The sequence below is a fragment of the Scyliorhinus canicula genome, chromosome 2, assembly GCF_902713615.1.
Source record: "Scyliorhinus canicula chromosome 2, sScyCan1.1, whole genome shotgun sequence".
In the NCBI taxonomy this organism is placed as follows: domain Eukaryota; kingdom Metazoa; phylum Chordata; class Chondrichthyes; order Carcharhiniformes; family Scyliorhinidae; genus Scyliorhinus; species Scyliorhinus canicula.
In genome coordinates, this window is record NC_052147.1 from 289,243,535 (window position 1) to 289,257,079 (window position 13,545).

At 48.4% G+C, this 13,545-nt stretch overlaps 1 protein-coding gene across 1 annotated transcript in view; it reads left to right on the forward strand.

The window, feature by feature from the left end:
* The window catches only part of xrcc5 (X-ray repair complementing defective repair in Chinese hamster cells 5), a 333,072-nt gene that overhangs the window by 88,319 nt on the left and 231,208 nt on the right, over window positions 1-13,545 (forward strand). Inside the window, exons 6-8 of the mRNA XM_038790233.1 lie at window positions 4,514-4,693; window positions 5,682-5,796; window positions 11,702-11,840. Of these exons, the coding sequence (XP_038646161.1) occupies window positions 4,514-4,693; window positions 5,682-5,796; window positions 11,702-11,840 (434 nt within the window). The remainder of the gene's footprint in view (window positions 1-4,513; window positions 4,694-5,681; window positions 5,797-11,701; window positions 11,841-13,545) is intronic.

Below are 13,545 nucleotides of genomic sequence, written 5' to 3' on the forward strand. Positions count from 1 at the left end.
AGTCGGTGGAGTTGTAGACAGTGCGGAAGGATGTTGCAGGTTACAGAGGGACATAGATAAGCTGCAGAGCTGGGCTGAGAGGTGGCAAATGGAGTTTAATGTGGATAAGTGTGAGGTGATTCACTTTGGAAAGATTAACAGAAATGCGGAATATTTGGCTAATGGTAAAATTCTTGGTAGTGTGGATGAGCAGAGGGATCTCGGTGTCCATGTACATAGATCCCTGAAAGTTGCCACCCAGGTTGATAGGGTTGTGAAGAAGGCCTATGGTGTGTTGGCCTTTATTGGTAGAGGGATTGAGTTCCGGAGCCATGAGGTCATGTTGCAGTTGTACAAAACTCTAGTACGGCCGCATTTGGAGTATTGCGTACAGTTCTGGTCGCCTCATTATAGGAAGGACGTGGAAGCTTTGGAACGGGTGCAGAGGAGATTTACCAGGATGTTGCCTGGTATGGAGGGAAAATCTTATGAGGAAAGGCTGATGGACTTGAGGTTGTTTTCGTTAGAGAGAAGAAGGTTAAGAGGTGACTTAATAGAGGCATACAAAATGATCAGAGGGTTAGATAGGGTGGACAGCGAGAGCCTTCTCCCGCGGATGGAGGTGGCTAGCACGAGGGGACATAGCCTTAAATTGAGGGGTAATAGATATAGGACAGAGGTCAGAGGTGGGTTTTTTACGCAAAGAGTGGTGAGGCCGTGGAATGCCCTACCTGCGACAGTAGTGAACACGCCAACATTGAGGGCATTTAAAAATTTATTGGATAAGCATATGGATGATAAGGGCATAGTGTAGGTTAGGTGGCCTTTAGATTTTTTCCATGTCGGTGCAACATTGAGGGCCGAAGGGCCTGTACTGCGCTGTATCGTTCTATGTTCTATGTTCTATGTTCTAAGATCCCCCCTCATCCTTCTAAATTCCAACGAGTACAGTCCCAGTCTACTCAACCTCTCCTCATAATCCAACCCCTTCAGGTCTGGGATTAACCTAGTGAATCTCCTCTGCACACCCTCCATTGCCAGTACGTCCTTTCTCAAGTAAGGAGACCAAAACCGAACACAATACTCCAGGTGTGGCCTCATTAACACCTTATACAATTGCAGCATAACCTCCCTAGTCTTAAACTCCATCCCTCTAGCAATGAAGGACAAAATTCCATTTGCCTTCTTAATCACCTGTTGCACCTGTAAACCAACTTTCTGTGACTCATGCACTAGCACACCCAGGTCTCTCTGCACAGCAGCATGCTTTAATATTTTATCGTTTAAATAATAATCCCGTTTGCTATTATTCCTACCAAAATGGATAACCTCACATTTGTCAACATTGTATTCCATATGCCAGACCCTAGCCCATTCATTTAACCTATCCAAATCCCTCTGCAGACTTCCAGTATCCTCTGCACTTTTAGCTTTACCACTCATCTACAAATTTGGACACATTGCCCTTGGTCCCCAACTCCAAATCATCTATGTAAATTGTGAACAATTGTGGGCCCAACACGGATCCCTGAGGGACACCACTAGCTACTGATTGCCAACCAGAGAAACACCCATTTATCCCAACTCTTTGCTTTCTATTAATTAACCAATCCTCTATCCATGCTACTACTTTACCCTTAATGCCATGCATCGTTATCTTATGCAGCAACCTTTTGTGTGGCACCTTGTCAAAGGCTTTCTGGAAATCCAGATATACCACATCTATTGGCTCCCTGTTATCTACTGCACTGGTAATGTCCTCAAAAACTTCCACTAAATTAGTTAGGCACGGCCTGCCCTTTATGAAACAATGCTGCGTCTGCCCAATGGGACAATTTTTATCCAGATGCCTCGCTATTTCTTCCTTGATGATAGATTCCAGCATCTTCCCTACTACCGAAGTTAAGCTCACTGGCCTATAATTTCCCGCTCTCTGCCTACCTCCTTTCTTAAACAGTGGTGTCACGTTTGCTAATTTCCAATCCACCGGGACCACCCCAGAGTCTAGTGAATTTTGGTAAATCATCACGAGTGCATCTGCAATTTCCCTAGCCATCTGTTTTAGCACTCTGGGATGCATTCCATCAGGGCCGGGAGACTTGTCTACCTTTAGCCCCATTAGCTTGCCCATCACTACCTCCTTAGTGATAACAATCCTCTCAAGGTCATCACCTGTCATAGCCTCATTTCTATCAGTCACTGGATTGTTATTTGTGTCTTCCACTGTGAAGACAGACTCAAAAAACCTGTTCAGTTCCTCAGCCATTTCCTCATCTCCCATTATTAAAACTCCCTTCTCATCCTCTAAAGGACCAATATTTACCTTAGCCACTCTTTTTTTGTTTTATATATTTGTAAAAACCTTTACTGTCTGTTTTTATATTCTGAGCAAGTTTACTCCCATAATCTATTTTACTCTTCTTTATAGTTTTTTTAGTAGCTTTCTGTTGCCCCCTAAAGATTTCCCAGTCCTCTAGTCTCCCACCAATCTTTTCCACTTTATATGCTTTTTCCTTCAATTTGATACTCTCCCTTATTTCCTTAGATATCCACGGTCGATTTTTCCTCTTTCTACCGTCCTTCCTTTTTGTTGGTATAAACCTTTGCTGAGCACTGTGAAAAATCGCTTGGAAGGTTCTCCACTGTTCCTCAACTGTTCCACCATAAAGTCTTTGCTCCCAGCCTACTTTAGCTAGTTTTTCTCTCATCCCATTGTAATCTCCTTTGTTTAAACACAAAACACTAGTATTTGATTTTACCTTCTCACCCTCCATCTGTATTTTAAATTCCACCATATTGTGATCGCTCCTTCCGCGAGGATCCCTAACTATGAGATCATGAATCAATCCTGTCTCATTGCACAGGACAAGATCTAGGACCGCTTGTTCCCTCGTAGGTTCCATTACATACTGTTCTAGGAAACTATCGCGGATACATTCTATAAACTCCTCCTCAAGGTTGCCTTGACCGACCTGGTTAAACCAATCGACATGTAGATTAAAATCCCCCATGATAACTGCTGTACCATTTCTACAGGCATCAGTTATTTCTTTGTTTATTGCCTGCCCCACCACAATGTTACTATTTGGTGGCCGATAGACTACTCCTATCAGTGACTTTTTCGCCTTACTAGTCCTGATTTCCACCCAAATGGATTCAACCTTATCCTCCATAGCACCAATGTCATCTGTCATCCCTTACTATTGCCCGGATGTCATCCTTAAATAACAGAGCTACACCACCTCCCTTACCATCCACTCTGTCCTTCCGAATAGGTTGATACCCTTGGATATTTAACTCCCAGTCGTGACCATCCTTTAACCATGTTTCAGTAGTGGCCACTAAATCATAGTCATTCACGGTGATTTGTGCCATCAACTAATTTACTTTATTCCGAATACTACGAGCATTCAGGTACACTTATGTTGTTTTTTTACTTCTGTTTTGAATCTTAACATCTCCAGATTTATTCCTTTTAGTATTACTAGGCCTATTCACTGAGCTCCCCTCAGTCACTGTACCTTGTCCTGTCGCCCTTTTTGATTTTTGACTGTGGCTTCTCTGCCTTGCACTTCCCCCCTTACTTCCTTTTGCTTCTGTCCCTGTTTTACTACCTTCCAACTTCCTGCATCGGTTCCCATCCCCCTGCCGCATTAGTTTAAACCCTCCCCAACAGTTCTAGCAAACACCCCCCTAGGACATCGGTTCCAGTCCTGCCCAGGTGCAGACCGTCCGGTTTGTACTGGTCCCACCTCCCCCAGAACCGTCCCAATGTCCCAGGAATTTGAATCCCTCCCTCTTGCGCCATCTCTCGAGCCACGCATTCATCCTATCTATCCTGACATTCCTACTCTGACTAGCTCGTGGCACTGGTAGCGATCCTGAGATTACTACCTTTGAGGTCCTACTTTTGAGTTTAACTCCTAACTCCCTGAATTCAGCTTGCAGGACCTCATCCCGTTTTTTACCTATATCGTTGGTGCCTATGTGCACCACGACAGCTGGCTGTTCTCCCCCCCCCCCCCCCCCCCCCCCCCCCCGGAGTCTCGATTGCGTCCACAGAACCGCTGTCTATTCCCCTTACAATCGAGTCCCCTATCACTATAGCCCTGCCATTTTGCTTCCTGCCCTGCTGTGCAGCAGAGCCAGCCACGGTGCCATGAACCTTGCTGCTGCCTTCCCCTGGTGAGCCATTTCCCCCAACAGTATCCAAAGCGGTATTTCTGTTTTTCAGGGAGATGACCGCAGGGGACACCTGCACTGCCTTCCTACTCTTGCTCTGTCTTTTGGTCACCCATTTTCTAACTCCGTCAGTAACTTTCACCTGTGGTGTGACCAACTTGCTAAACATGCTATCCACGACCTCCTCAGCATCGCGGATGCTCCAAAGTGAGTCCATCCGATGTTCCTGTTGTCGTTATTACTATTATAAAAACTACAAATACCCGAATAAAATGTTTTTTTTTAAAATCTTTCTATTGGGACAGCAAATGAATCATTAATCATTGTTTTGTACTAAATCCATTGCCTACAGCTTGCCTTTTCCACTGAACGCTACCAGTGCAGGAAATAGTGGAGATGCTACAGAAGGGCGTTGGAATGCTCCACCAGGGAAAGAGCTAACTGCACAACAGAAAGAAGGAGCAAATCTGGTCAGGAAAATGATGCTGTCCTTGGATGAAGAGGGAGGATTCGATGACGTCTTCACTTTCAGGTGAGAGATTTCAGAGCAGAGTTGTCAAAGTGGCTGATAAACCTCCAGAGAAGAGATGTGGAAATTATTCTTCTATTCAGTCCAAGTGTGTGAGAGGGATTTGATTAAAGGAGGCGGTGGCGTAGTGACATTGTCAGCTGGGCTTGTAATCCAGAGACCCAGGATAATGATCTGAAGACCTGGGTTCGAATCCCACCACGGCAGATGATCGAATTTAAACTCAATGAAATGTCTGGAATTAAAAGTATCGATGACCATGAAACCATTGTCGATTGTTGTAAAAACACATCCTTTAGGGAAGAAAATCTGTTGTCCTTACCTGGTCTGGCCTACATGTGACTACAAATTCACAGCAACGTGGTGATCTTAACTGTCCCCTCAAGCGCAATTGGGGATGGGCACAGCTGGCACAGCCTGCGATGCCCACAACCCATGAACAAATTTTTAAAAACCCTCCCCATGGGCAGCATGGTGGCACAGTGGTTAGCCCTGCTGCCTCATGGCACCGAAGTCCCAGGTTCGATCCCGGCTCTGGGTCACTGTCCGTGTGGAGTTTGCACATTCTCCCCGTGTTCGCGTGGGTTTCGCCCCCACAACCCAAAGATGTGAAGGGTAGGTGGATTAGGCAGGCTAAATTGACCCTTAATTGGAAAAAAATAATTGGGTACTCTAAATTTCTGAAAAAAACGTTCCCCAAAGCAGTATCCAACTCTTCAGGAGCTGAATAAGTCAAATTAAGGATGCACTGCCAAGTGAGGTGGTTGAGGCAGATACGTTAGTGACCTTTAAGACTTGGATAGACACATGAACAGACGGGGTATAGAAGGGGTATAGGCGGTTGGTCGAGATAGGCGCAGGCTTGGAGGGCCGAAGGGCCTGTTCCTGTGCTGTATTGTTCTTTCTTTGTTCTTCAGTGTTTAAAATCCAAGACACATAACCTGCATCTGAATTGATTTGGTTTAAAAATTCCTTTCTTTTCTGGTTGTAGAGAAAGTATGGAACGGTTATCCATATTTAAGAAAATTGGAAGGAAGCCCATGGCGTGGCCATGTCAGCTCACCATTGGCTCTGGAATCACCATCAACATTGTGGGCTACAAGGCAGTGAGTTGTACATTTTATATTGAAGTGGAAGGAATTGGAAAAACAGCAGTACAGTGTTTGGAAGACAGGCGAGAGGTTTGGGGTGGAGATGTTCAGTAGCGGTAGAGAGACAGCAGTACAGTGTTCGTTGGGAGGAGGAGAGGTTTCTTTTCGAGGGAAATTAGTTTGTTTTCAGAGGGAAGGAGAGTTTGTTGGGGGAGGGAATGGGTGTTGGTGGGGGAGGGGTGTTGGTGGGGAAATAGGTTTTTGTACGGGGGAAGCTTCGTTTGTTGGGGGTATGTTGTTTGTGAGGAGAGGGGGGTGTCCGTATGGAGAAAAGGGTGTTAATAATAATAATCTTTTATTGTCACAAGTATGAAGTTACTGAAAAAAGCCTTTCGTCGCCACATTCCGGTGCCTGTTCGGCTACACAGAGGGAGAATTCAGAATTCTCAGCTGGTATGGGAATTGAACTTGCGCTGCTGGCCTTGTTCTGCATCACAAACCAGCCCACTAAGCTAAACCAGAATTGAACACTATACTCCACGAAAATGAAAATGAAATGAAAATCGCTTATTGTCACGAGTAGGCTTCAATGAAGTTACTGTGAAAAGCCCCTAGTCGCCACATTCCGGCGCCTGTCCGGGGAGGCTGGTACGGGAATTGAACCGTGCTGCTGGCCTGCTTTGGTCTGCTTTAAAAGCCAGCGATTTAGCCTTGTGAGCTAAACCAGCCCCTGTGGCCCAACTAAAGTTTTATACAGCTGCAACATGACTTGCCAATTTTTATACTAAATGCCCTAGCTTTTGAAGGGAAGCATTTTTAGAAAAAAAACATTCTATTGGCATTTTCTAAGTTATGTACATCGCCATTCGTTTTTGATTGTGATACAGTGCAAAAAGGCTTTTTCTTACTTTTCTCTATTTACATATTCTTGTCGTCTGGTACAGCGTGTCACCCCCCCCCCCCCCCCCCCCCCCCCCCTTTCCGGCAGACTATCCGGGGGGGGGGGTTATTCCCCCTTCTCCTAGTTACTCCCTCCTTCCCACCCCACAGTCGGCTTCTGTGGATGGCGTGGGGGGGAGGTGGTGGTTGCCCCCCTCCCTCTGCGTTGTTTCTCTTTGTCCCTCTCAGGCTCTCTGTCTTCTCCCCTTCCCTCCCCCTGGGTTGTGCGTCCATGACATTCCTCCTTGTCTTTCTTTCTTTTCCCTTATTATTCCTTGCAGTTTCCATCTCTATTGGTTGTTGTTGGCCTTGTTGTTGTTGTTTGGGGGCCTCACGGTAGCATGGTGGTTAGCATCAATGCTTCACAGCTCCAGGGTCCCAGGTTCGATTCCCGGCTGGGTCACTGTCTGTGTGGAGTCTGCACGTCCTCCCCGTGTGTGCGTGGGTTTCCTCCGGGTGCTCCGGTTTCCTCCCACAGTCCAAAGATGTGCAGGTTAGGTGGATTGGCCATGCTAAATTGCCCATAGTGCAAGGTTAATGGGGGGGTTGTTGGGTTACGGGTATACGGGTTACGTGGGTTTAAGTAGGGTGATCATTGCTCGGCACAACATCGAGGGCCGAAGGGCCTGTTCTGTGCTGTACTGTTCTATGTTCTATGAAACAGCTTTTTGAACAGACCAGCAAATTGCCCCTATGCAGTGAGGAAGCCTTCCTCCCACTCTCCGATGGCGGATTTGATCTTCTCCAGGTGGAGAAATTCCGAGAGGTCAGCGAGCCAGTCTGCAGCTGTGGGTGGTGCTGCCGATCGCCAGCCGAGCAGGATTCTCCGGCGTGCGATTAGGGAAGTGAAAGCCAGGGATTCAGGCCCATTCCCCATGTGTAGCTCTGGCTTCTCCGATACCCCGAAGATTGCCACTATTGGGCATGGCTTCACCCTCACCCCCACAACCTTGGACATTGCCTCAGAAAAGGCTGTCCAGAACCCAGCAAGTTTGGGACAAGCCCAGAACATGTGGGGGTGGTTGGCCGGGCCCCTCTGGCACCGCTCACATTTGTCCTCCACCTCCAGAAAGAACCTGCTCATTCGGGTTCTGGTCAGGAGCTTCCCTGTGCACCACTTTGAGCTGCATGAGGCTGAGCCTTGTGCAGGAGGAGGTGGAGTTGGCCCTGCTCAATTTCTCGCTCCAAACTCTCCAGCCCACTTCTGTCTGCAGGTCGTCCTCCCATTTCCGTCTGCTCTTGTCCAGTGGTGGGTTCCACAAACATATATACAGACAAAGTCAATGATGCAAGACGATACTTTGAATGTGAATCTTTGCAGGTAATTAAGTCTTTACAGATCCAAATGGAGCAACTGAAGAGAGGGGTAACCCCAGGTTAAAGAGGTGTGAATTGTCTCAAGCCAGGACAGTTGGTTGGATTTCGCAAGCCCAGGCCAGATGGTGGTGTCTATCCTCCATGTGGGGCGCTGGGTACGGCCCGTCTCCAACCTCATATCCACGTCAGAGATGACTATCGCAGAGAATTCCGCTCCTTTAATTCCTGGAAGCACCGATTTCCCCACTGCAAAGAAGTCGATGCGGGTGTATACCTTGTGCACCTGTGAGAAGAATGAGAATTCCTTTTCTCCCGGGTGTAGCAATCTTCACAGGTCCATCACCTCCATTTGCTCCGGAAAGTTCCTAGTTCCCTAGTCATGCCAGTCTTTTTCCCGTTCTGGGGTTTGGTCGGTCAGTTAGTCCTGGATGCAGTTAAAGTCACCCCCATAATCAGTCGGTGTGTTTCAATGTTGGGGATTTCCGCCATGGTCTTTTTTTATAAATACTATGTTGTCCCAGTTGGGAGCGTACACATTTACCAGGACACCGCTGACCATGACGTACCGTCTCCCTGGGTCCGTGATCATCCTAGTCTCTGGATCTCGTCCTCTTGCTGATCAGTATAGTTACTCCTCTAGCCCTCGTCCCGTAACATGAATGGTCGTCTGTCCCACCAGTAATCTGTCCTTCTCGCTCAGGTGTGTCTCCTGCAGGTAGACTTTGTCAGCCTTAGGTGGGCAAAGACTCTGGATCTTTCCACTGGGCCGTTAAGTCCCCTTACATTTCAGGTGACGATCCTGGTGGGGGGTTTCTGACACCCCATACTTATCTGGTGGACGCGCCCCTGCACTCCAGAGTTTCCCTTTGTTTGGGGCCATCCAAAATGGCCACTCTCACCATGAGGTCGGCCCCTGCGTTCCGGCGTTTGTCCAGGGAGCACCCAACGTGGCTCCGTTCCCTTCCTCGCTTCCTCACCCAGTTTCCCTTATCCTCTCTTCCTTCTCTCTGGCATCCAACGTGACTCTGAGAACGAGGCAGCACAGTCCTGTGTAAACAGTGTCTGTACAATGGGTCTTGGTCCCACCTCGCCCTCTGCTTTCAGTCCTTTTTCTCCTGCTGCTGTCACCATTGCCGCGTTTGTTCTTTCTCCAGGTAGTTCTTTCCCACAAACTCTTCAGCCTCTGCCAGGGTACCGAATGAGTGCTCTTTCCCCAGGCCAGGTATAACATGCCGAACCTCACCCCGCTCTTATAGAGCACCGATTTTGCCTTATTAAATTCAGCCCTCTTTTTTGCAAGGTCTGCCCCAATGTCTAATACACTCCAATTCTGTGTCCTTCCCATGAGCATGATCTTGCCTGTCGAGCCCACCTCAGGCTCTTTTCCCAGTCCTGTGACCGGTGCAACTTCGAGACAATAATAATATAATCACTTATTGTCACGAGTAGGCTTCAGTGAAGTTACTGTGAAAAGCCCCTAGTCGCCACATTCCAGCGCCTGTTTGGGGAGGCTGGAACAGGAATTGAACCCCCGCTGCTGGTCTTGTTTTACATTATAAGTCAGATGTCTTAGCCAACTGTGCTAAACCAGCCCCTTGAAATCTACTGCATCCGGTAATCCCGGGCAGTCTCCCATCCTGGTTTAGCACACTGGGCTAAATAGCTGGCTTGTAATGCAGAACAATGCCAACAGCGCAGGTTCAATTCCCGTACCGGCCTCCCCGAACAGGCGCCGGAATGTGGTGACTAGGGACTTTTCACAGTAACTTCATTGAAGCCTACTCGTGCCACCGGGTCCTGTTTCCTGGTCTTCGAACTTTCCCTTCAAGTTTCCTTGGGCCGCCACCAATCTCTTCACCTCGATCTCCAAACCATGATCCTGTCGCTCTGGTCAGTTGATGCCTTTTCCAGGTCCAGGATCACATTTTCCTGGGCTTCCACCTTCCTCCCCAGGCCGTCTATCGTGCACTGGAGGGCGACCATCGCGTCTGTCACTTCCTCTTTCACCAACACCTGGAACTCCATTTTAATCGCCTCCCTCATGGCTCCTTTTTTAGAAATGTCTTCCACTGTGAAGACAGATGCAAAGTAACTATTCAGTTCTTCTGCCACTTATTTGGCAGAGGGGCTGCCCTTTTTGGGAGGGACTAGTTGAGCACAGTGGGCTAAACAGCTGGCTTGTATTGCAGAACAAGGCAGTAGCACGGGTTCAATTCCCGTACCGGCCTCCCTGAACAGGCGCCAGAATGTGGCGCCTCGCGGCTTTTCACAGTAACTTCATTGAAGCTTACTTGTGACAATAAGCAATTATTATATTATTATTATTCTTTGTTTCCTATTTTTACTTCTTCAGCCACATTTTCGAGTCGTCCAATGTCTATTTTTGCATCTCACTTACCTTTTATATATTGAAAAAACTCTTCCTATCTTCCTTTATATTACTAGCTAATTTGCACTCATACTTCATCTCCACCCCCTTATTGCTTTTTTAGTTTTCCTCTACTCGCTTTTAAAGGCTTCCCACTAATCCTTGCCACTTTGTATGCTTTTTCTTTCGTTTTATGCTGCCCTTGACTTCCCCCATCAGCCATGGATGCCTTGTCCTCCCCTTAGCATGTTTCCTCCTCCTTGGGATGAATTTATGTTGTGCCTCCCGAATAACCCCCAAAACCCTGCCATTGCTGTTCCACTGTCTTCCCTGCTAGGCTCCCCTTCCAATCAACTCTGGCCAGCTCCTCCCTCATGTCTTTGTAGTTACCCTTATTTAATTGTAATATTGTTACATCTGATTGCAACTTCTCCCTCTCAAACTGCAGGGTAAATTCTATCATATTGTGGTCCCTAATCAAGTCGGCCTCATTAAACATCACCATTAAATATTAGGGGCAGCACGGTAGCATTGTGGATAGCACAATCGCTTCACAGCTCCAGGGTCCCAGGTTCGATTCCGGCTTGGGTCACTGTCTGTGCGGAGTCTGCACATCCTCCCCGTCTGTGCGTGGGTTTCCTCCGGGTGCTCCGGTTTCCTCCCACAGTCTAAAGATGTGCAGGTTAGGTGGATTGGCCATGATAAATTGCCCTTAGTGTCCAAAATTGCCCTTAGTGTTGGGTGGGGTTACTGGGTTATGGAGATAGGGTGGAGTTGTTGACCTTGGGTAGGGTGCTCTTTCCAAGAGCCGGTGCAGACTCGATGGGCAGAATGGCCTCCTTCTGCACTGTAAATTCTATGAAATCCAAAATTGCCTGTTCCCTAGTAGGCTCTGTCATAAGCTGCTCCAAAAAAACATCTCTTAGACATTCCACAAATTCCTTTTCTTTGGATCCACTACCGACTTAATTTTCCCAGTCCACCTGCATATTGAAGTCCCCCATGATTATTGTAATATTGCCTTTTTCACATGCCTTTTCTATCTCCTGATTTATTTTCTACCCCACTGCTCAGGGGCCTGTACATAACTCCCACCAGGGTCTTTTTACCTTTGTGATTCCTCACCTCTACCCACAGAGATTCTGTGCCTTCTGATCCTATATCGCTCCTTGCTATCGATTTAACTTCATTCCTTACTAACAATCCCCAGCACCTTGCCCCAGCTGACCTATTTCTCTTTTAAAAAAAAATACAATTATAACAATCTAAACTTCAGAATTAAAACTCTTCAAACAGATGACTGAAGAGAAGGTCATGAAATGCTGGACGTCTGTCGATGCCAAGACTCTGCGGAAGGAGGATGTGAGGAGGGAGACTGTTTACTGCTTAAATGATGACAATGAGACGGAAGTTACAAAGGACGACACTATTCAAGGTACTGTTACCCCCACTGATGGTGGCACGGTGGTTATCACAGTTGCTTCACAGCTCCAGGAACCCGGGTTCAATTCCGGCCTCGGGTGACTGTCTGCACGTTCTCCCCGTGTCTGTGTGGGTTTCCTCCGGGTGCTCTGGTTTCCTCCCACAGTCCAAAGATGTGCCGGTGGTGCAGTGGTATTTTCACTGGACTAATAATCTAGAGATCCAGCGTAATGATCTGGGGGTCTGGGGATCCAGCGTAATGCTCTGGGGGTCTGGGGATCCAGCGTAATGCTCTGGGGATCTGGGGGTCTGGGGATCCAGTGTAATGCTCTGGGGATCTGGGGGTCTGGGGATCCAGTGTAATGCTCTGGGGGTCTGGGGATCCAGTGTAATGCTATGGGGATCTGGGGGTCTGGGGATCCAGTGTAATGCTCTGGGGGTCTGGGGATCCAGTGTAATGCTCTGGGGGTCTGGGGATCCAGTGTAATGCTCTGGGGATCTGGGGGTCTGGGGATCCAGCGTAATGCTTTGGGGATCTGGGTTCGAATCTCACCAGGTGAAATTTGAATTAAATAAAAATCTTGATTAAAAGTCTAATGATGACCATCAAACGTTGGTCCATTGTTGTCAAAACCTGTCTGGGTCACTAATGTCCTTTAGGGAAGGAAATCTCCCGTCCTTACCCTGTCTGACCTACATGCTGTAGCGATCTCTATATGTGCATGTACACAAGAGGTTAATGTGTAATCAGCAGCACCACATGATCACTAGAGGGCCGGACCAACAGGGGTATAAAAGGCAGCCACATTGGGTCTCTCTATCTCTCTTGTGTGCACTGTGACCAGGGCAATAGCAGACTAGTTCAGATGGCTAGTGGAGTTAAGTATAGTTACCGTACACTTCCGGTTGCGGCTATGCGGAGCTAAGCCGCACGTTCGGCATCTCCCGCCAGGAACGGACTTTTGGGCTCTTTTAAGGGCCCCCAGCGGTACTTGCTCGACGGTTCCCGACGTGGGAAGGTGTCTGCAGCGGATCCCCAGTGGTCTATGGTCTGGACCAGGAGTGGGGCCAGCAAAATAGCGGTGGCAGCGCCTAAGAAAAAGCGGGGGAAGAAAATCAAGATGGCGGCCGGCGGAGGCCTTGAGGAATGGAGGAAGTGGGCGCAGGAGCAGCAGGAGACTCTCCAGCGCTGTTTTCGGGAGCTAAAAGTGGAGCTGCTAGACTCGCTGAAGGCTAATACGGACAAGCTGCTGGCGACGCAGACAGCCCAGGGGCTGGAGATCCGGGAGCTCTGACAACAAGCCTCCGAAAGAGAGCCCTTGCGGTAAAGGTGGAGATGCATGAGGCGCTCCACAAGAAGTGGCAGGAGCGGTTCGAGGAGATGGAGAACCGGTCGAGGCGGAAAAATTTGCGGATCCTGGGCCTCACGGAGGGGCTGGAGGGGTCAGACCTGGGGGCCTATGTGGTCGTCTTGCTGAACTCGCTGATGGGAGCTGGGTCCTTCCAGGGGCCCCTGGAGCTGGAGGGGGCCCACAGAATACTGGGCAGGAGGCCCAAGCCGAATGAGCCGCCACGGGTGGTGCTGGTGCGGTTCCACCGGTTCGTTGACCGAGAGTGTGTGCTTAGGTGGGCCAAGAAGGAGCGGAGTAGCAAGTGGGAGAACACGGTAGTGCGGATCTACCAGGACTGGAGTGGGGAGGTGGCTAAGCAGAGGGCCG